At 39.1% G+C, this 23,519-nt stretch overlaps 1 protein-coding gene across 1 annotated transcript; it reads left to right on the top strand.

Annotated features, from left to right (window-relative positions):
- The first annotated feature begins 24 nt into the window (after nucleotides 1–24).
- Nucleotides 25–23,286, top strand: c1ql1l2 (complement component 1, q subcomponent-like 1-like 2). The gene is made up of 2 exons (XM_079875156.1): nucleotides 25–1,261; nucleotides 21,537–23,286. The coding sequence occupies exons 1-2, from the start codon at nucleotides 650–652 to the stop codon at nucleotides 21,714–21,716; spliced, it is 792 nt and encodes a 263-aa protein (XP_079731282.1). The 5' UTR covers nucleotides 25–649; the 3' UTR covers nucleotides 21,717–23,286.
- The last annotated feature ends 233 nt before the right edge of the window (nucleotides 23,287–23,519 follow it).

The following is a 23,519-nucleotide window of genomic DNA, read 5'->3' as shown; positions in this document are numbered from 1 at the left end:
GCTCAGTATAAAACCCTCAGTCTGAGAAAACGCCTCTGCAAACACACCGTCTCTCCTCTATATCTGCTTCTCTCTCTCTCTCTCTCTCTCTCTCTCACGCGCGTACACGCTGTCCTTCACTCCCATGCACACACTCGCTCACTTCATCCTCTCTTCCTCTTTGCCGCCTCTGCCATCCCTCATTCTCTTCATTACCTAGTGCAACTCTGTCCACCAGACAATGGGATCGACTTTTTGGGAGCGCGTGTGAGCGCGTTTGCATGCATGCGCGTGCGTGTGTGAGAGTGTGTATGTGTGTGAGTGAGATTGAGCGGATGTGGGATCTGTGTGAAAGCTCTTTCCAGCCTGCCCAACGGATCCAGTGAGCCAGCTTAGCAAACCAGGCGTGCACGGAGCTAGGAAAGCGTGTGAGAGCGTGTGCATGTGGGTCTCTTTCACCCTCACGTGCTCCTCTACACATTTGGGATCCTAGGGCTTGGCACCTTTCCCCTGGGACCCCCTGCACCCCTCTGTCTTTCTCTCTCTCTCTGCGGTCTCCTCTTCTCCAGCAGTCACCATTTCGGCTCCCGGCAGACCCACGCTGGCTGCCCAGCCACTCCCGCGCCTCAGCCTGGGCAGGAAGACCCTGGTAGCGGCCGCTGTAGGGGTCATGCTGGTGCTGGTGCTGGTGGTGCTCATCCCTGTGCTGGTCAGCTCCGTGAGCAATGACAACAGCCACTACGAGATGCTGGGCACCTGTCGAATGGTGTGCGACCCGTACCAGAACAAGGGCACCACCACGGGCATCACCAGCACTGGCTCTTCTGTGCAGGCCGAGGCCGAGGCTCTGGCCGACCACAGCAACATGCCCCCACCCTCCACGCTCCTCCAGGGGCCACAGGGGAAGCCGGGCAGGCCAGGCAAACCCGGACCTCCGGGGCCACCAGGGGAGCCAGGGCCCCCGGGTCCGATGGGGCCCCCGGGGAACCGGGAGGACGGTGGCCGAAACGGGGTTCTGAGTCTTGACAAGGATGGAGCTATCAGCACGGTTACATACAACACGCACCCACGGGTGGCTTTCTACGCGGGACTGAAGAACCCTCACGAGGGCTATGAGATCCTCAAGTTCGACGATGTGGTCACCAACCTCGGCAACAACTATGATGGTACTTCGGGCAAGTTCATCTGCAGCGTGCCGGGCACGTATTTCTTCATCTACCACGTCCTGATGAGGGGAGGTGACGGCACCAGCATGTGGGCTGACCTGTGCAAGAACGGACAGGTGAGTGCCAAATTCTTATAAGAGTTATTTATGACCTTTTTTCTTCTTTTTTTGCTGTTGAAAAGCTTAGCTTTCACATGATCATGACATATATATATCATGATCATGTGATAGCTAAGCTTTTCAACACCAAAAAAAAAAAAAAAAAAAATGAAATAAAATATTAACTTATGTCAATAAGATAAAAAAAAAAATATATATATATATATATATATATATATATATATATATATATATATATATATATATATATATATTGCCTATACGTATTTATATTCCTATTGACATAAGTTAATATTTTATTTCAATTGTATAGTTTTTTTCAGTTTTTTTTATTCTGATCTTTTTCAAGTATTGTTTCTAAAATCGTGTTGCAAATCTATAAAGAGCATTTCTTCATCTCGTGTTAGAAGTACGTGCTGGTGGTTTGAGCTGGTATTCACAGAGCGGATCTAAAATTAATTAAGCTGTTAATAATGACCCCACAGAGGACAAAAAAGACTGTCGTTTGTCTCTCTCCTCCGCTTTTTAAATTTTTTTTGTGTGTGTGTGTTTCGTGTGAAACTGGTGGGAGACGCAGTAACATCTGCTGTGAGTTCCTCGTCCCCCAGAGCACGCGGGTGAAGTTCGCACAGCTGCGGCGCCACACACCCGGCGAGAAGACACGAGCTGAATGCGCTAAATGCGCGCTGACATTGTGCGCGTGTCCCCGTTAACAGAGGACAGAGATTCTATCTCTCTCTCTTTTGAGGAATTGTCTTAGTATGGGACACTTAAAAGTTTGCCACTCCGAACTTTTTAATGAAGTGTCCAGTGTGTTTAAAAAGCGCATAATTATAGCCTATATCTTTTTTCAACTTAGGAGAATATATTTTGTTCATTGATGTATAAATATTGCAAAAGTTACATTTGGTGTCATTAATTTTATAAAGGCTATTGTCATTACAAATATTTAAAGGAAAAAATGAATAGGCTACTACTCGAATCAGTTTACACTAAGCCATTAAATAAATTGCCATTTATTTATTTGCAGTAAATGTTTGACCGCGAATGTGGCTATTTTCCGCGCGAAGCTTATTTACGTAATGATCATTAATTAGGGGGCGCGAACGAAAATGCCAAAATTTGATAAAAAAAAAAGGCAGCGCGTGCCAAATCGTGCAACTTCATGAACTTATAATCACAGTGCCAAGCTACAGCCACAAACACATCTTATTATCCCAGCATGTCTCAAGAAACGACCGTTTAATGGTATTTTACTCTCTCTTTTTTCTATGTGTCCTTTGCTCTCTCTCTCTCTCTCTCTCTCTCTCTCTCTCTCTCTCTCTCTCTCTCTCTCTCTCTCTCTGTGTGTGTGTATGCATGTCTTTCCCTCTGTTCATAGCTTTTGTTGTTTGCGCTATTTAATGATAAAATGTGGAGTTGTACACGATATACAGTGGCACAGTGACATGTCAGAATGTGCACAAATAGACACAAATATAGACATAAGTGGAACGTGCGATGTTTAAGGATCTGATATTATTGTTAAGGATTTGTCGACACGGTTGTAATTCCTGATACAGTATTTATAAGAATGCCGTAATATATTTATTCTGTTGGAGTAGTTTGGCACGCAAGACTAACTCTCAAGAGGGAGAAAAGCGCACGTGCAACGTCATCCACAGAATCCTGCCGCACGCGCAACGCGGGGGTGACAGATGGAATATAATTATACAGTAGACTTTAGAGTCTCTTCGGGCTCGAGTGAACAAGAATTCACATTTTCAAATAGTCCTACTGAAATATTACATCGTTTAGGAAGTGTACAAAGACACCACAAGGCCAGTTTTGACTTTTAAAATAAAACTGTCCTGTAGTGTAGCCCAGAATTGACAGCATCTTTCATAAACATACTTAATCACACTCATTTAAATGTAGGCTAATTTCAGGCACTGCAATGGTAATTATATATATGTATATAGCTCTCATTTTAATAAATAGCCTACAATTCGTTCTTGCCACATTTAAATCATTAAATATTTCATTTGTCAAAGCGAAGGTTTATCTGCTCTGATGTGTCCTTATATATTGTGCGCTTTAGTGCTCATAAACTGTCTGGCACCAATACACTGCGTTATTGTGCGTGTTTTACATAAACCAATCAAATAATAAATGCATTTCAGACATTTTTGAGTTACAATCTAAGTTCACAACGATCAGCCTACTGGATGATCACAGAATAGGCTACACTTCAAATTTACATTTCAAGCTCTTTAATTTGCTCTCCCATTTCCATTTGCCTCGCTTCAACAGATAACGTGACCCATAAAGTGTATTTGTCAACATGTATTTTTAACTGTTTAGCTAGAACTGCACCTGAAATTGAAAATGGGGTGAGGAGACTGGAGAGCATCACCTGGAGGGCGCGTGCATGTGTTTTTAGTCTTTCTGTGGCCCGGTCTGGAGGTCAGCGCGCGCAGGACTCAGCGTTGCCGCAGCAACCGGGGCTTTCGCAAGATAGCCGATGTTTCAGTTCAGATAAATACAATTACCGAAGGTTATCCGACTGCCGCCGCCGCCACGAACATCCAGCAGCCGCTCTTAGAGCATAGTTCAACTCCTATAACGAAATTGTCACAGAGGAAAGAATGCCAGACGTTTAAAAGCTGGCCCTGGGGGTAAGCAGGAAAATGAAAGAGATAATAAAAGGAAGCTATAACGGTCACTGGAATTGACCGTTCGCAAAGACCCGCCCCCTTAGTTACTGTTGCTATGTCCGACAAGCCACGCCGCTCTCACTCTACACCATGTTCTCACGCAGTGAAAAATACATCGCGGAGCAGAGAGGACACAGACAACGCCCTGACAGACAGGACAGACCAGGTTACTTGTGATATGAAACAAAGTCTCAACTCTCAAAATTGGTCATTTTTTAAAGAAATTTAAACAATAAATACCGTTTTGTGGCTCTTTAATGTGTCTGACAGATCGCTAGAGCCTCAGTTAAAGCTGCTCGTGAACCGATCACCCCCTCCTTCTAGTTAATTTATAGCATCAAATAAACATGAATGAACATAAGAAGGAATGTTGTTTTAACCGCGAAAAGACGTCAGCACACACCGTTTTTCAAGTTCAAATCCTCCAACGTTAATCTAATTCTCCTCACTGCTTTGTCGGACAAAATTGGCGGATTATGATTGGTCAGATCGCCTGTCAATCTAATTCCCGAAGGGTCAATTGAAATATGTTTCTTTTTTGTTCCCAACATATCTTAAACTCTCTCTCCCTCCTTATTAAACCTTATAAATGTAATCATGTTCTTCTTCATTAGATCAAACTAGGCCGCTCACTGAGACAGAGTTCTTATAAGCTCTGCCTGTCTTTCTAGCTGCCATATTAATTTAACTCGTCCAGTCCCTTGGTGCCATGATAATGTGGGCAGATCTCTTCCTCTTAATTAAGATGAACACTTGCTTCTGTCACAAACACATCCTTAATCTGATTACTTGTGCTTTAATCTGAACACAGACCTACCAATCAACCACAGTAAAATGCATTCCTTGCAAGAAACCAAAAACAGCACTTGGGAAGATTGCAAGTTAGCAGACAAACTTTCTAGCAGAGACGTTTACAAAGGTCTCATACTTCTCTGTTGTGCAGCTAAAAAGTTTGTCTGCTAACTTGCAATCTTCCCAAGTGCTGTTTTAGGTTTCTTTGTTTTCACAGTGTCCTAACTAGATTGCCTAAGCAAAACCCATAAAAGAAGTACACTAATGGCAAAGGCAAGAACAGGCAAAAACTGCTGGGAGCACAGTACTGCATTAATGGAGTGTGTGAAGGAAGAGCATTGGGAGAGCATATGTTGTCGTAAAGCACCGTCTGTTGAACACAATGGGTCCTGATCTCTAGAGACCCTCCTCACAGACACTTTAGGCAGACATGGGAGACAAGCCTTCCTCCTGAGAGCAAGCTAATCTTTATAAAGTGGTTACCGCCTCACTAATTAAACCGCTATTCCAGATCAGAGCAATTGCAGCAGTGTGTGTGTGTGTGTGTGTGTGTGTGTGTGTGAATGGGCATACAGGACCTCAGGTGAGCTGCTGCTGAATTAGCTGTCTCACATCGTTCCCTAACAGTTTAAAAGAAACTTTCACTATTTAACTTTGTTGTATTCCTCTTACTCTGAATGTATGTGAACGCAGTATAGTGTTTCTTAATGGCAGTGATGGAGTGCTAACAGACTTTCAGCTAGTCTGCTGTATCCCTGTGGACTTACTCTATTCTTCAAGCGGCCACTGACCATACCACCATACAAACCCACACAGCTGGTGTGCAAGATGTGTACGTGAGTGTATGAGAAAGAAAAAAGAAAAATATTCTGGTGAGACTGCATTCTGTGTGGAAAATATTAGCGCTGTAATTATTTATATTTAATGAATTTTAGCTTTAATACACATGCTCGTACACAGATGCATTTCTTTTCATCCATTTCCACTCCACTTTCCAAGCTCCTTCTGTTAATTCCTTGCCAATACATTTTTTTCTTAATTTGCCAAATATCCCCCCCCCCCCCCAAAAAAATCACATTTCTGCCAGATGGACATGTACAAATGCCTGCGAGTTCCTTTTGAAACTCCACTGGCTTTGCAAGGAATTCCACTTCAAATGTGATAAAGGAGTAAAAAACAAAAAGAAAGACTGGGAAAAGAAAAGGCGTTTGTAGTGTGCCAGAGTCTTTTTAATCGTAATTAAAAACTTTGAACCACATCCAGATTGCGCTGGCACCTGTCCTTATGTTCCTTCTGTTGATATTGTCATTAATCCACCCAAACCCATTCTGACTTCATTATAAGCAAATGCATCCAGGCACTCTTTGTGTTTCTCAAGAGGCTCCTTCGGGATAATCTTGCTGTCTCAGACCACACTCCAATGAACATACACACATTCACGCATGCGCAGATGTGCGCAGGTATCTGAAGATTCACCTGTTTGGTTTAAAGCTGATTTATAAAGTACAATATGTTTAACAGTAAGCTACAATAAAGGGATACTTCACCCTAAAAAATGTATTTCTCTCATAATTTACTCATCGTCACGTATGACGTTTTCTTTTGCCTTGCACATAAGAAGATGTTTTGAAGAACTGTTTTCACCCATACAGTATAATGAAAATTATTGGGGTCCAAAACAACATTGGGGTCCACTGACTTTAACTGTACAGACAAGACATTTTTTCTAAATATATTATTTTGTGTTCAACAGCAGAAAGGAAGTAATTCAGGTTTAGAAAGACATGAGGGTGAGTAAATCATGACGACTAAATCATTTTCATTTTTGGATGAACCATCCCTTTAATCATGACATTAACTCAGTCCTTCTTTAAGAGGGACCTATTATGCCCATTTTTACAAGATACATAATATAAGTCTCAGGTGTCCCCAGAATGTGTATTTGAAGTTTCAGCTCAAAATACCCCACAGATCATTTATTATACCATGTTATAAATGCCTAATTTTGAGTGGAAGGAAAAACATGTTGTTTTCGTGCATGTATCTTTAAAGGTGAACTATGCAGGGTTTCTTTACCTTAACTGAACAGCTTCGCAGTCATTGAAATGGTTATATGACTTTTTTCGGGTAGATTGGTGGTCTTCTCGCACCCCCCTAGCGCCTTTGAGCAGAAAAAACACACTTGCAACTTCTGGTCTGTGGACCGCCGGCCTCAGCGTCAGGAAGTATCGCGTGATATCAGGTCTCGTGATGTAACGGATTGCTTTACGGCACTGCACACATACACTATCTAAACATTTATATGCTAGCCTTCTGTGTATCACACATACCTCAGAGGACATGACTCCATGCGTTCGCCGGCTTCTTTGAAAACAAATGCACATGACCAGTAGGGGTGGTTAATCTGTCTGATTTCCTGATTCGATTCGATTACGATTATTGAAGTCCCGATTCGATTACAGTCGATTTTCGATTATTAACGATTCTCGATTAGCGATTATTGATTTTCCATTTCACAACAGTAAACGAAAATACACTACAAAGTGATTGCAGTATTAAAAAAAGTCAGCTGCTGAATTACTTAACTCTTTTATTGAGTAACAACAACTCAAAGCACTTTCTGTGTCGTGTAGTTATAACTTCAGAATTATTTGTATGTAGCTTATGTTCTGTAGAACACAGAAATGAATACATCACATTGTGTTGTGACTCATCAAGTTGAACTAAACAATAACAAATAAATGAAAGGCTTATTTCCTTTAGGAAGTAGATCAGAACCAACATACTGTAGAAATTGTACAATTTTCTTCTAGAAAGACAAGGTGTTCAGGTGGAGGAAGACTGCAGGTTGCAGTCGAAACATGTCAAGGTAAAGAAAAAGTTTTTTCTCCACCTGAACACCTTGTCTTTCTAGAAGAAAATTGTCCAATTTAATCATTAAGAAGACAAAATGAACATTTTTGAACAACTTACTGTAGCTTCAATTAGTAACATACAAAGCCACTCTTATACACAACTAAATAATAAAGAGTTATGACTTGAAATGTTTGCTGTATACTACAATCAAAAACAGCTTATACAAAAAAAGTGAATGAACATCTGCAGAGAGCACAGTCAAAATGTTACTTTTTGTGACTGAAATTGCACATATTGCAGTATAACGTACGTATAACAGATCGGTTTACACAGTGTACTGATGTGAAAACTAAACAATATAGAAAGCAGCTCTCATACAAAAATACTAAATAGGTAACAATGAAATTGCCAATTTTACATACGTTAGCTTTTAATGAAGAAGGTGCCGTTCGAATTTGGCGCTCAGCCATCATGAGTCTGTTATGTATGTGCGCGACTCTGTTATGTGCGCGTCTCTGTTATGTGCACGCCACAGATTGTCCGTGCACTGCACGTCCGCTTATAGTTCCGCCTTTTGCATTCCGTCAATATTACGTTATTAGAAAATATATATATATTTTTTTTTTAGAAAATAGATTTTTTGACATTTGTGAATCGATTCAGAATCGTCCACGTCCGCATCGCGATGCATCGAAGAATCGATTTTTTCCCCCACCCCTAATGACCAGAGGGGGAGATGGGAGGGGGGCGAGTCGCCAACGAGTTTTGGCGACAATGTTGTCAAATATCTATTCCGAAGCTGTAGGGGGAGCTCTATAGAGAAACCCATGAGCAAAAAAGCGAGAAAACAGTGAAGAAATTGCCAAAACTGCACAGCGTTGCTTTAAATTCAAATGAGCTGCTGCTCCCTGCCCCGCTTTCCAGAAGAGAGTGGAGCCTGTACAGCTAATGCTTTAGAATAATCTGCCAAAAACAAATCTCTATCACGGTCACGCTCACATTCTTTATCATGATGAAAGTTTATTATCTCCATGCGTTTTAAAGCCATATCAGTCTAAACTTCTGATATGGTTTTCTGAGCGCACACATCTGAAGCACTTGCACAGAAAACTGGATGTCAGACGGCACGCCCTGTGAGTATTAAACTAAGTTCTCTTTCATGTCTTATTGCGCTTAAACTGTCAAATACACTCAACTTTATGTCAAACAAAGTTCACATACTATGAACATAATCGTGTCTGTGAATCACTAGCGTAGCCAGAAAAGAGTATCTGGGTGTGCATAACATAAAACATATAAATCTGCATATTTATGATATTTTAACCTTTATAAAGAGCATTTTCCCTAATCGTTTTAAATACTGTATATGCTTCATCTTTCATTTGAAATTCTTAAATTTGATCAATAAATTAAATTAGAATAATAAGACACTGGCTGTTACCAATCAAATTAAATAATTTACACTGAAAAATTGCAACTGCATTAAATAATGTTATGAGATTGTTTTACATATTTTTTTGAATATACAAATATGAAATATTGGAATGAATGAAATTTTTAAACGAAACTAAACCACCAGTAGGTGATGGCAAGCAACTGTCTTAATGAGTGAGTCTTTGAGCCATTTATTCAAACTATTCGTTCAAACGGTTTGTTCAAAACGCTGAATCATTTAGTAATGAAAACACGGTTATGTGTAATGAAATACAACAAAAACAGTCAATATTGTGTCTAAAATGTAAGTGACTTAATATTAATTGCTTGTTTATTGAACTGGCATTGTGTCATATGAAATCACTCACTTTTTCAGTCGTGATGATATTCAGCACTCTTGATCGTGTGATGTTGCTTAACTGTATCATATGTTATAAATATAAAAACTTCACATAAATTTTTACCGCTGTATGTTCACTGAGTTTCCATTTTCTTCTCATGAGATGCGAGCCTCAGCAACACAACCTTGTTACCATCAGACAGTCAGCGGCTGTCAGCAGATTTTATTTTTTTTAACAATAATAATTTAAACATCAAATTACATTTAAAATGAAAAAATATTGTAAGTAAACAACAATAGCCCAAGTTGAGATTTTAGAAGAATTAGAAGATTTAAAAAAATAATTTTGCATCTATTTTTAGGTGTGAACCCGTGGCTACGCCTATACTGTGAATGTAAACAGCAAGTAAAGAAATCCCATTTGTATATTATACCTGTGTATTAAAGGGGTGGTTGATTTCTAACTTTGGTAAGTATGTATTGTTGCTGTTTGAGCATAAACAACATTGCAAAGTTACAACGCTCAAAGTTTAAAGCAAAGAGAAATATTTTCTTTTAAAAAAATTGCTTTTTAAGGACTACAACAAACGGCTGGTAGGGAATACACAAGCTTCCTCCCGGGTTAGTGACATCATCCCTAAAATTGACATAAACCCCGCCCCCGGGAACACGCAACAAAGGCCATGAGAAGAGGAAGACTTGTAGTAGAGCACATTTGGGAGTCTGCTCAAGCTGTAGCATCCGTCTTTTCACATTTATTGCAATACAGTACTTAACATAAAGGCAATAGCATGTCACTCTGTTGGCATCTTACAACAGTTCCCACACGAGAGATTTATAGATTATCATGACAGAATATGCTAATCAATTACTTTTAGTTAACTCCACATCAACTACATAAATTCATTAACTAACCATTCAGAAACGTCCTGTTGCATGTTGTCACTTCTTCTTGAGTCTCTCCATCATCGTTGGACCCGCTTTGAACATAAAAGGCTAAAAGTTTTAGAAATTTTCAATGCATGTCTATTGTGAGGTAACCGGAGCTTCTAACACACAATTTTAACATGCTATAAAAAAATGATCTGTGGGGTATTTTGAGCTAAAACTTCACATACACACTCTGGGGACATCAGAGACTTATTTTACATCTTGTAAAAAGGGGCATTATACCACCCCTTTAAAGTGAAAGCAGCATAATATACATTACCTACTGCTATATTGGCTGGTCAGATGAATCAAACAACAAAAGAAAAACAGAAAATCAACTTAGTAGCTTTAATAAGAATACATTTCTTACTTGAATGCTGCTGTTAAATGCTCTGGCGAGTAGATAAACATGGCGGACTGTGTACCGCTCTCAGGACGGGGTCTATGCTAATAGGACAGAGTCCGTCAGCAGTCGTGGGCGGGGCCTGTGCAATGTGATGTCACAAAAGCTAGAATCTGCAAACGGCTTGTTCTGAGACATTGCTTATTTATAGGGATAAAAAAAAGAGAAGTGGATATATTTTTACCACTGAAGGGTGCTGACTGTGCCAACAAACATTTATGTTCAAACACCATGTAAAAGTGAATTTTGCTTAATAGGTCCCCTTTAAGATGTCTTTGGGCATAGTGTATGCCTAAAGGCAATTGTTTTTACATGCATAAAATGTGCTAATATAATTAATATGACTAGGAGAAATATGAATAATATATGTGTACAATATGTGTGTGGGGAAAAAAGCACACTTCACCATCTGGAACAGCAAAAACGTGTTTTTAATTAGAGTTCAGTGTTCAGTTACTAGAGTCAAACAAATTACTCATGTTTAATTACACAGCGTACATAAATGCAAGTGTTGTTCATTGGTATTTGGATGAGGAGAGAGACAAGTAACAGACTGCTAGAGGGAAAATGTCCCCCAAATCAATACTATTTTTGCAAGAAACAGGAAAAAATACATCCAGTATAGCTTGTGCTATAATTATTTTGGTTGAAGTAGCCTATACAACATTTTTCACTTGTCTTTTCGGTCAGAAACAAACTTATCATCCTCAAAATAATCCCCTAAAGAAAGTCTGCAGCATCTTTTAACAAGTCCAATAAGCAGTCCTCTTCAATAACAGCTTGCTAATTTGCTTTGGAGTTGTAGAGTGTACTTGCGTTTCAGTCAAACACATTCTTCTCGCTCTCCACTCTTCTAATCAGCTGTTGAGGCACTGGGGCGGGGCCTTTGCCCCTGATGTGATGTCTAATTGGACACTAAATTTGCCGCCCAGTGGAGCAGAACATTAAAACCAGTCTAATTGGGTGCTGTAGGGTTATTAGCACTGGATTTTCCCATGCTGCGAAGAAATGCCACACATGTCACATGCGTCGGGGTGAGACGGAGCAAACACTGATTCTGTGGAGGAACCCATCATTTATTTATAGGCGAGAAACTATACTTTTAAAACACAGACCTTCTGCACCTCAGCTCTATCATTCAAATATCCAGCCCAGAGATACTTCAGCGGAACTGCTGTGAGCGTGCATGTTGAATATATGCACTAAAATAGCCGCGCCTTCCCATCTGATGACTGTGGTCTGGTCTGTGACTCAGGAGGAGACCCTCTACTTCTTTTAATGAGCAGAAATCAACACACTCTCAGTCACATGCGGTCATACTGATACCCGAACCCCCTCTCGACTCATGTTTTCATGACACACACACACACTCTGCTGTCACAGGGAATAACAACTTGCCCCTCGGCAAAGTTCTTCAGTAAACATCTTGATGCTTCAATGATGCTTTCAATGACTCCACTCAATTCCACTCAGACGCTACAAACCTATGTACGTCCACTGTGACTCTCTCGCTCAGCCCACTTACTTGATCGAATTAGTCAGCGCGTGTACGTGTGTGTTTAACACCTCGATCACCTTGGAAAATAAACAACAGCTACTGTAAGATTACAGCTATCCGCCCAGAGCCAAATGATGAATAGGGCAATTCATGAAAAATGTATCCTGCAGCAAAAACCATGCGTTTCTCCCTCGCTCCCTCTCCTCATCTTTCTCTCCCTTTTCCTCAATCTCCCCCAAGACTAGAATTACTGCACTCTCCTCATTATGGCACTGAGAGGAGGTGAGACTACTCTATCACACGATAATGCGTTATAATGCAGCGAGATGTTTCATTAAGCAGCTGCACCGCTCAGAGGCTTCAGAGAGGGGCTTCGCGTAGAGGTCAGGCCACTGTGTGCATCTTCAGGGGGATCCGCCACTTGTGGTTTAGGGGAATATTTCTTGCTTTAAGTGTGAGGTTACTAGTGTAAGTCGAGCTTGACTGACAGTTCTTTTAAACAAACCAATTAAACTGCATCTGTTTGTCTGTTATATCAGTAACAGTGGCTTTTTTGTGGCTGTTACTTCAGTTTGTGATTGTTTGCATAAGTTCTAGACGGAAGAATAGGACCTAATGTAACAAACTTTTCCGATTTTTTAAATTTTTATAACAACTGTTATAAAATATAGTTGAGAAGATTCAGAGTGAAATAACCTTTTTAAGGCATTTTTAAAACTTTTTGATGCCAAGCACGCCCATATGTAATGTAATTATCATGGCTGGTAGGCCTATACAGTATAAAGGCAATAATTCATCAAATAAAAAAACAGGTGTATATTTGCATGCATAATTCCCTGTTTATACTGTTAAAAGTAGTAATATTAATTGTTTGCTAAATTTGCTTTGTAATTGAAATTTAAAGCCCAAAATATCTTGTTTATATTAAGCTTACTATTTATCTTTTTCTTCTTGTCTGTCAATTACAGATTTTTGTGGGGCTGATATGACAAATATACCCCCTAAATAAGGTCTAGATTCACCTATGCTGTACACCGCAGCCAAAATATCCATACGAAGATTACGAAGATCCATAATGGATTTGGTTATAAAAGACTGCACATGTTGTAAACTACCTGGCTGTTTTGGCAGAAACCTTTATTAGAATAGATTATACACAAATGACTTTTCCAAGCAGTCTAAAAATCTCTGTGAATCATTTTTTTTTTTTTTTTTTTTTTTTTTTTTTTTTGCGGGGGCTATTTTGTGAACTCTCTTCCTTGACTTCAGCTACTTGAACTGTGCATGAATCAGCCTGTTTAAATTTCTTTTAGATGCATAAGTGTGAGTAACTGATGGAAAGCTGCTCTGGCATTAGCTGATGGCTGTTGGCATCCTCTTCTTTAGCCAGCTGGCCCTCGTCTATCATGGCCATCAGCAGACGACATGGTTATTTAAACTCCTTCTCAGTAATAACTTTATTAGAAGTACTTCTGAAGTTTTCATTAAAACCTTTCCTTTTCACCGCTATTCATCGTTCATTCTCTGTGCAAACACCATGGGCCGTACTTCTCAAACAGTTTTAATCATTGTTTAAACATTATATCAATGTTATTTAAGTATTCCTGGAGATCGCTGACAAGACAAAGAGCAGCTGGGTAGATTAATCTCTCCGGGTGTCTCTGCGACAGATGGAAATGAAAGCGTGGCACCTTCACTTTTGTTCTCCACAACTTATCTTGTCCTTAATCAGGTTTGCTTTGCTAATAAACCCAAGTGAAAAAGGAACACACGTCCGTCTCTTATGTCCTCAGGATTTTCACACAACCAGCAAGCATCTGGCTCACTCTCGTCCACGAGGGGATTTTTCTCCGAGCACTGTGTGAAGAGCTCTGCTAAACCTCGATCAGGGATGCAGCTCACAGTCCACCTTTTAAGTATAATTAGAGGCAGGTGCATGCTTCAATTAAACTACACTACCACTTACCTTCTAAGAGCCTGTAATAGGGTAGAAGTCAACTGCGAATGAAAATTAGCCACGTTAAAAATTGTACATGGTCCCTTTTCTATATTATATACTGGTGTCAGTCACAGAAAAAAAGCAAGAAAGAGAGAAGGAAACAGGGGGACTTGTCTATCAGGATTAGTTTGCTTTCCATAGATGAAATGTTTCATATCGTTCAGAGACAGATCAGTCTCTGGCAGGGAGATGCTGCTGACATCTGTAAGAATATCCACTGGCTACTGCATGCGTTTCAGTCGCAGCACGCTTAATCTCTCCAGTGACTGTATTAAGAAATCGAGCCAGGAAATTTAAAGGATAAGGTGTAAGGTTTGGTTTATTAAGGTGCAGTTTTGGTACGTAAATTCCAAGGTGTATGTTTGATTCCAATAATACATTCACTGTAAAAAAAAAAAAAAAAAAAGGACAGAAATTGCTATACATTTTTAAGCACAATCACCTTGGCTGTGTAAGTCATTTTAACTTGAAATACATTAAACTGACTTGACGAGTAGAATTTCGTAAAAAAAAAAAAAAAAAAGTTTAAAATGGCTTAACTTATTTTTATGAGTTTTATGAATAATGTAAAAACATTTGTGTCATCATGTCATTTTTACAGTGTTTCAACTATACAGATGTACTACGGTTTTACAGATGATCTGAAAAAAAAAGCCAAACAATAAACTGGGGTTTGATGACTATTTAAAATAAACTAAATCAGCTCTTATATATGTTTTACAGAGAAAACATTTGATAAAAATAAAAAAGTTTTTATTTTATTACACGATCAGCATTTGATTTTTGAAGGGTCGTGTCACACTGAAGAGTAGCTTTGCCATTACAGGATTAAGTTACATTTTAAATTGTATTAAAAAAGAAAACAGATATTTTAAATTGTACAAAATATTTAACAATATTACATTTTACTTTATTTCTGAACAAAAAAAAAGTAGCCTTGGTGAGACTTTATAAAAATGATTTATTCCAAACATTTGAACGTAGTGAACATTTGTAGTGTATATATAATAATAGAAACATTGGAGATTATTTAGTGATTTCTTGACTTTGCTAGGTATCCTATACCATCCATCTATATCAATTGACAAAACAAATGATTTATGATTATGTCAGATTATCTACATGTTTAGACATTTAGCTCTTTGATCAGTCACATAAATCTTGCAATATCACCAGAGAGGTCATTCCCTGAAAGTCAAAAAGCCATTCCTCAATGAAGTCTATGGCAGACGCATGGCATGTATGTGCTCTGAGCACACACCGACTGTTTTCTAAAACAGGGACAAACAGATGCGTGTCAGAGCAGGGCCGCCGGTTTCCGTCTGTTTGAAATGCTAAATGCAGGCTGTCTGTCCCCCTTACCCAGCCCTAAAGCTCAACAATGTCTTTGGACTTACATTCTTTGACTTTGCCCAACTATACCACCTCCCTCCCTCATTTGTTCCCCACGGACCTGTTTTGCAGCTATTTCACTCCCATGTTAAATGAATATTCTGGCATACTGTGCTATATGGCAGCATCTGTGGCATGCTATTGATTAGCACAGAATATCATTTCAATTCAAACTTCAGTTTAAAAAAAACAAACACAACTGATAGTTATTCACTTATAAATTAAGTCTATTTAGGGCAATTGTGCAACGGTTGCCCCATAGACTTCCATTGTAAGTGCATAAACACATTTTTTGTTTGTTTTTACAACTAAGGTACGATTAACAATTATTTTCTGTGTTCATTGACAGAATCACACAAAAGCTTTCTAAAGAGCCCAGAATATTCATTTAAATCTCAGCGTTTATTGCAGTGGCTGTCTGTGTTAATTATTTTGTTTAGGCCTCGGCTAACACAGATTCTCCGAGGGCATCATAAAGGAAGGATTCACCGTGGACCTCTAAGAGGCAATTGATATATCCATCTTTCTATTAGATTTCTGTTTACGCAGAGTTAGAAATGCCTTGTGGTGTCTCATTGCTCAGGATATCATTTATAGTCATAGTGGCCTTACCAATGAAATCAGTTTTATAGTATTGTCAATCAGAACACAGTTTCTGTCATTAAGTCTTTATAAGAGTTTTTTAAGCTTAGATTTCAACCGCAGTTCAATTGCTTTTTAATTACCCTGAAATGATATCCCAACACAGCCAACAACGGAAGTCCGGCTTCCCAGAGGAAGCTAATATTAAAAAAAAGGAAAAAAAGATTAAAACGTGTTTCATCGAAATCCTCTCCAACAAATCCCACGCACTCCCAGGGCACTAAGAGCTAACCCTTTAATAAGGCCGCCATGCAGGCTGTGTGTGCTAAAGGCGGATTATTTGACATTAATATGCACCGGACGATCGTCACCATGGATTCAGAATAGCAGACTTTGTTTGCGCATCGATATTAGACTCACCAGATTTAATCAAGAAGGTAAACAATGAATAGAAAAAGGATAGAGAATAAAAAGAGAGACAGGGCAACACAGAGTCATCTGGGTTGAGTGACGGGCAAGTCCTCTTACATTTGACCTTATGCGACGACAAGACGCAATAGAAGCTCTGCAGTTGCTTTATTACACTGAATGTGCCAAAGCAGACCTTACTTCTGAATTAAATACTGGCACAATATTTTCTGAACACTTCTCTAATGTTTCTTTAAGGCTTTATAAATATTAGTAGTAGTCAGGAAAAAACTATTCATAGCCACACCATCATACACTAGTAATTATGTAAAACTGTCCATAACTCGTATAAGTGCAATGCACAAACTTTGAATACAAATCAGTTCTTTTGTCTGCCACCCCTAAGCTGTGAATTACTTTGTTAATGGTATAGTTCTGTCAGTCTTTATATCAAGTATATTCAGAAGATGAGAGTGAGATGAACCCAGACTTGCATGAATATTCAGTCTGCCATTTTTCTCAATCCTTTTTCAATTCATGCGAGACCAGGTGAGATAAAGGTGAATGGTTGAAATATTTAGATTCATATTGACCATCAGCAACATTCTCCCCACTCACAACCCTAATATAACCAACAGTGTAAAAAGAGTGAAAGACATTTTGCTTTGACCAACTGGGATTAATGAAAAGATGTTAATTAGAACAAAAGAAACTAAGAATTTTGTAATATCAGGAAAGTGTTTTGAAACATGTAGATGACAGCAGAAGAATAATTAATTTACCCTTTAAAAAGTAATCGATCGATATAGGTATTTAAAAAGAAGATTTGTAAAATGAACACGATGGTTATAAGGTAAAATGTACAGAAAATATTTGTAAAAAATTGTACAAAAAACACTTACTAGAAGTGAGGTGGGGCAGTGAAGATGGTGGACAGATGGCTACAGGGTCGGAGTCTGTCTGTCTCTCTCAATCCTTTCTCATTTACATCACCAGCCGTCTGTTCCTCTTACCTGAGCTATTGATCGTCTGCTCTCGACCTCTCAGACCTCAAGACATGGATATAGATGGAAATAGAAAATAGAAAGAGGAGAAAAGGGGAAAGAGAGATTGAGAGCTGAAAGTCCTAAGATGATTAAGAAAACTAATTGGATGGAAGAAAAACCAGACATGTATATGAAGAGATTTACAAAGGAGAACATAAAAGAGACTCAGGTAAATGAGAAAAAGTTTTTTTTTTTGAGGAGAGAGGAAGTACGTTAACCAATATACAGTGTTCTTAGTATTTGGACAATTTAGCTACATTTAAAAATATATGAATGAAAAAAAAACCCAAATCAAGCTACATTTATTTCGAAGACATATAGCACACGCAGACTGTTCAAGCAAAACACATTTCAAAACATATGACAACACTTTCTGGTTGTCAAAACAATGGAATATGTCTACACTTTTTGTTTGATAGTTTGTTATCTATTGAAATGACATTCATATAATTCAAGTGTGGCTTCAGTGTGCAAATATACTTTGGGGTTCTTGTAAATACAGATGTCCCAAAGACTTCGTCCAAGAATCCTGAAGCTTTCTGATGGCTGTCGAAATGCCATATCTCACTCTTTTCCATGGCCTTGTCACATTTCTCTCCATTCCTTCTTGCACTGCGCTCTGTCCATCATAATTAAAGAACACATTACAGTCTCTGGCTGACAAACCCACTGCCATTCAGCTCAAAATGAAAACTAATGAGAGGGCTCCACTGTGTTTGCTGATCCCACCGCATCCCTGAGGAGGGCTGGTCCAAAGCTCCAGATCCTTCTCTCTCTTTGGCTCAGAAAGTGGACACTGAAAGAGGAGGGTGAATTTTGGCCAATGTCACTCAAGCCGCACAGCACTCTTACGCCGGCACATGTGTCAATGTATCCGATCAATAAGGAACAATTCTGGCAAGAGCTGCCTCAGCACAAAATGAAAAACAGCAGAATCATTCGATTTGAAGAAATTGACAGCTCTTTTCAAGATAGGTTCATAATATTCTCTCTCCCTCTGTTTCTTTATTGCATTTTCTTTCACCATTTGCTTCGTCTCTAAAATCAAAAGCTGATATGGCCCTATTGAGATTTAAGTAGCTATCTCTGCTGAAATTCAGAAGACCTGATTTTGTTTCAATTTAATCATTCCACTTCAACCGTTTGCAATCCTCACAGTGCTGGCCTTGAGTAACTAAGTTTACATATTTTGTTGGATACTTACCTAATAATTAAATAGGCATGAAATATTGATTGATTTTTAATTGTTTGAAGAGATTATTTATCAGACACCGAAGTTATCCATATTTAATAAACCTGGATATTTATTCCAGTGTAAGCATGGAGAACAGTTGTGTGTTTTCATATCTGCATTTCAGATTGCGCTTGAGTAAAGTGTATTTAGCAGCAGCTGGTAAACCAGCGCTGCACCACTACCCATTACACTTCAGCACTGCAAGCTCATGTGTCCCTCTACAGCCACCGTACTACGGCCCAAACATCCATATGGCCTTGACCTCAGGGAATCCCCTCTGCCAGAGTATTTACAGGGTGTTTGTGTGGATGAACGAAATTAGACAGCCACACACGCACATGCATACCCGCAAACACCAGCCAACATTTCAATGGGACAGGTGGTGATATAATCAATCCAGCCATTTACTCAAGCAACACAAACATACTATCTCTGTTCCAAAACCTAGAGAGCTGCCTCGCTGCCGCACTGTCTACACAAGCAGCTGCCTCATATAGGCATAGGCAGCAACTCCACACACCACACAAATAGCGCTACACACAGAAGATGCATTGCATGATTCAAGCAATTGATTAATTGGGAAATACAGAAATCTCACAAGCTCACATTTAATTGACAAATTTCGATTAATCAACAAAATCTGACCCATTACTGATGTTTCTCAAATAGAATGATAAAAAAAAAAAAAACATATTTCAGTTCGGTAAAGCCAACGCACATGTGCAGTCCCAAGCGTACGTCTCAGGTCACTGACTGATTCAATAGAAACACAACTTCTAATAGCAGGTGCAGTGATTCAATGACTTTACCAATCGCCCAATGGCGCTTTTATATAGAAGGCGGGACTTATTCCATCAAATTGCTGCACTTTGTTCAATTCATAAACTGGGTCTCTCCGGTGGTTGCATTTGTCCGTCTCATGCACCATCTAAAAGCAACCGTTACATTCCAAAGTAATTTAGAAAGTAATGTAGCACAAGTAATATGAGTGAACCATTTTAATATATTTATAATCTTTAGTTTGACATTAGAATGTTTCTAAGTTAAGTCAGTTTTTCTTTTTAATGAACTAAAAACTCTTTATAATTCGCAATATTGATTTTACAAATAAGTTATCTCACTGAATTTGCATTTTTGAATGTGTATTTTTCACTGCATTCTGGCATTGCCTTTTTCACAAAAGATATCGAAAAACGTGGCTGAAATTGGGTTAAAAAATATTCTGGCATTATCCAAAACCGGATGTCTTTATTTCTTCTGTACAGTAAAAGTCTATGGAGTCCATTGTTGTTTTGAATTCAAAAGACCTTCGTTCTATGGGCAAAAACAGTTTGTCAGAATGTCTTCTTTGTGTTTCACAAAATAAAGTAAGTCATGCAGGTTTAGAACAACATAGGGTATCAGGACAATTGTGGGTGGCCCTGTAAAATTTCCTTTTATACAAAAGGCAAAGCATTAGTTTGTTAGTATGTGTGAATGCATCAGACTGTTTTACATAGCAAAGTCATTTCTGACTCTTCCCCTTCCAGAACCCTGGTTCCCTCTATATTTCTTACTAGAATTGCCAAAGAGTGAAAGCCACATCGTGTGGGAGGGACACACTTACACACACCAACTCCGCCACACACACCACCATACACTGGTGTTGATTATAATAGTGCACCGGGGTTTGCTCTAACACCTCTGCCTACGGAGTCTCTCCCTTGAGTCTGTAAAAATCCTTTCAAACAGAACTCTTAATTAGATGTAACAGAGGTCATCTAGAACAAGAACACAAGGACACACAAATACACACCCACACAAACACTTCCTTCCTTCTTTTTCTTTAATAAATAACATAGACATTAGCACTTATCCGAAACGTTGAAAAAAAAAAGTCAGCCTGTCACATTCAATGCTTTTAAAACGCGCTCACATTTTACAGCTTCTTGTGAGCGAGATCCAGACAGACAAGCTTTACGTATTCATGCCTTTACCATTTCGAAATTTAATTCACCAGACAGATTACAGAAATCCTCAGCAATTTCCCTAACGCTGTTGTGTGGTACTCGAACAAATCCACACATATTAAATCCATCAGTGTCTCAATCTTTTCCCGGCCCGCTCAGGTGAACGGTAACAGTTGTCATCAATTTGAAGCGAGTCTGAATGTGTGTCAATGATTACGTGATTTTATGCATCCCAGAGTCTTATGTGTGCTTATGTGTTGGTGGATATCTAATACTTACTATTTAATGAGGGATATTTAACCTTTGCAGAGGTTGCAGATTTTAAGCATCAGTGTCAGAAAACGAGATTGGCACTAAACTGTATTCATTACCTTGGTGTGAACCGTACAGATGAACGGCTTGTGTGTTTTTTATTAATAGCTGGAGAAAGCTATCCATAATATCCCTATACATCACAATGGCAGTTGCTTGGCTGGCGCAGGACCTTTAATTTTTGAGAAGTTACTTGCCAAAAAGTTATTTAGTCAGAATAAACGGCTAGTTGTAAATGGACTACGATGCCTTTTGGATCCAGCTGGTATATTTACAGCATCTACCAACCATCACGGTCTAACAGAACCATGCCAACCAGCTAAACCTTGACCGACAGTGTTCGACAGAGATTATTTTCTGTTACTGAACCTCCTTGTTTGATTTCTCTCTCTCTCATGTAGGTGCGAGCCAGCGCGATCGCTCAGGATGCTGATCAGAACTATGACTACGCCTCGAACAGTGTGATTCTGCATCTGGACGCTGGCGATGAAGTCTACATCAAACTGGATGGTGGCAAAGCCCACGGAGGCAACAACAACAAATACAGCACCTTCTCTGGCTTCATTCTTTACGCCGACTGAATATATGAGCGTAAGAGGGAAGGAGTGGGAAAGAAAGAGATATAGTGAAAGGAAAAAGGAAGTGAAGGAAGGAGCATTCACCATCCCAGAGCTTTATTTTATCAGGATCTCTCCATTGCTTCAGCACACATTTCACAGAAAGAGACTCACTGGAATTAGGTTCAGTGGCTTTTCTTCGAATCACCTTATTGTTCGATAAAAGACAAGGAAATAAAGTGATAAACGTGACGTTTTTCTCTTTCGATGTTGAAAGGGCATCTTGTTTTAAGACTCCAAGAGTGACTGGCAGAGATCTTTAAACTAGTCATCATGTGCTTTTCCTCAGTAAAACTTTCTTTACCCATAGATATCTAATGTAATGATATCAGATATCCCCTGGCACCCTGTTCAAAAAAAGTACTTATATAATTGTTACGCTCATGTCTAATTCGATTTCTCCTTACCTCTATGTTGGACAAAGCACCCCCTGTTGGCTACTGTTGGTTACTGATTTCCATCTGCATTCTTTCCATGTGTGTTGTACTTTGTTGGGACTGCAGTAGCTGATGAGAATTGCGAATGAATGTTATTCCTTAAAAGCACTTGATACTCAATTTAAACAATTGATACTCTGCTACCCCCTCTTCCCATGACTCCTTTCCTCCCCTGTCAATTAGCACTCGACCCTAAACTCCCTCCTCTCAGCCACCTTCCGCCCCTCTGCGCTCCTGCGGAAACTGCAGATGACTTTCTCTTTCTTTTGAACATGAGTGACAGTAAATGATGACTTAAAGGATGCTTATATTTTAGTATTAGTTAACTTAAAGTAGAATGAATGGAGAGCCTGTGATTGACAAAAAAACAAAAAACAGATTGAACAGTGAAATACAGAAGTCAGAAGTGTTTGTTAAAAAAAGTTTTGATTTTCAAGAGGGGTGAGGGATGCATTTCTGGGGAGAGTTGAGGTGCGGTTGAGGGGTTTCACTTATCGCTCAATCATTCCTGCTAACAAATTCAACAACATTCAGTGAGAACATTTTCAATATTTTTATTTATTTTATCCTGATGGGACGAAGGAATGTGTGCAAATGAGGTTTGTTTGTAAGCGTGCATGTGGGTTTGTGAGTGTGAGTGGTGTGTGTGTGGTGTGTGTGTGTATCAGTACCAACACCAGAGCATGAACTACATTTTGTCTTTGCCACATTATTGGTTTGAGAAATGTGCTATGCTTTAGCAGGTCAAAGATGTGATATAGAGACAATGAGATTGCATCAGACACGTTTAGCTAAGCCTCTACAGAGAAGATATAAAAGAAACAATAAAGCTGTAAAATAAATAAATCTATGCTATGTTTGTCAGTCCTACTCTATCTTTTGGAAATGTTGAATAAATTTAAATAACAAATGGGATATTTGAAGTCATTTGTGGTGTAATGTTTTTTTTGTTTTTGTTTTTTTCAATGCAAGAAAACAGTTTTGGGGAAATAGAAGCCCATTTGCATAAATCTTCCAATTTATCTAATATTTCACATTATGGGCCATTTAATACATGCTCTAGTCATTTGAAATTACATCAGAATAAATAGGAAAGCAACAAAGATTCAGATTTATGCCTCTACTTCTTTTCCGTCCACAGATTCCTCCCTCCCATCCCTCTATTTTTATCCCGTACCTGTCATCTGGCTTGACTCACAAGAGCACACGGGGGAAAAAAACAGCTGTAGACTTAACAAAAGCTTTTATTAAGTGTGCCTCATTGCTTGATTCACATTGTCACCTCTGTTGCATTTTCGGACACTCTCTTCCAGGACACACTCAAACAGCC

This window comes from Squalius cephalus (assembly GCF_949319135.1).
Source record: "Squalius cephalus genome assembly, chromosome: 1".
NCBI classification, from domain to species: domain Eukaryota; kingdom Metazoa; phylum Chordata; class Actinopteri; order Cypriniformes; family Leuciscidae; genus Squalius; species Squalius cephalus.
Note: the sequence above shows the minus strand (reverse complement) of the source record. Positions and strands in the feature narration are given on the sequence as shown.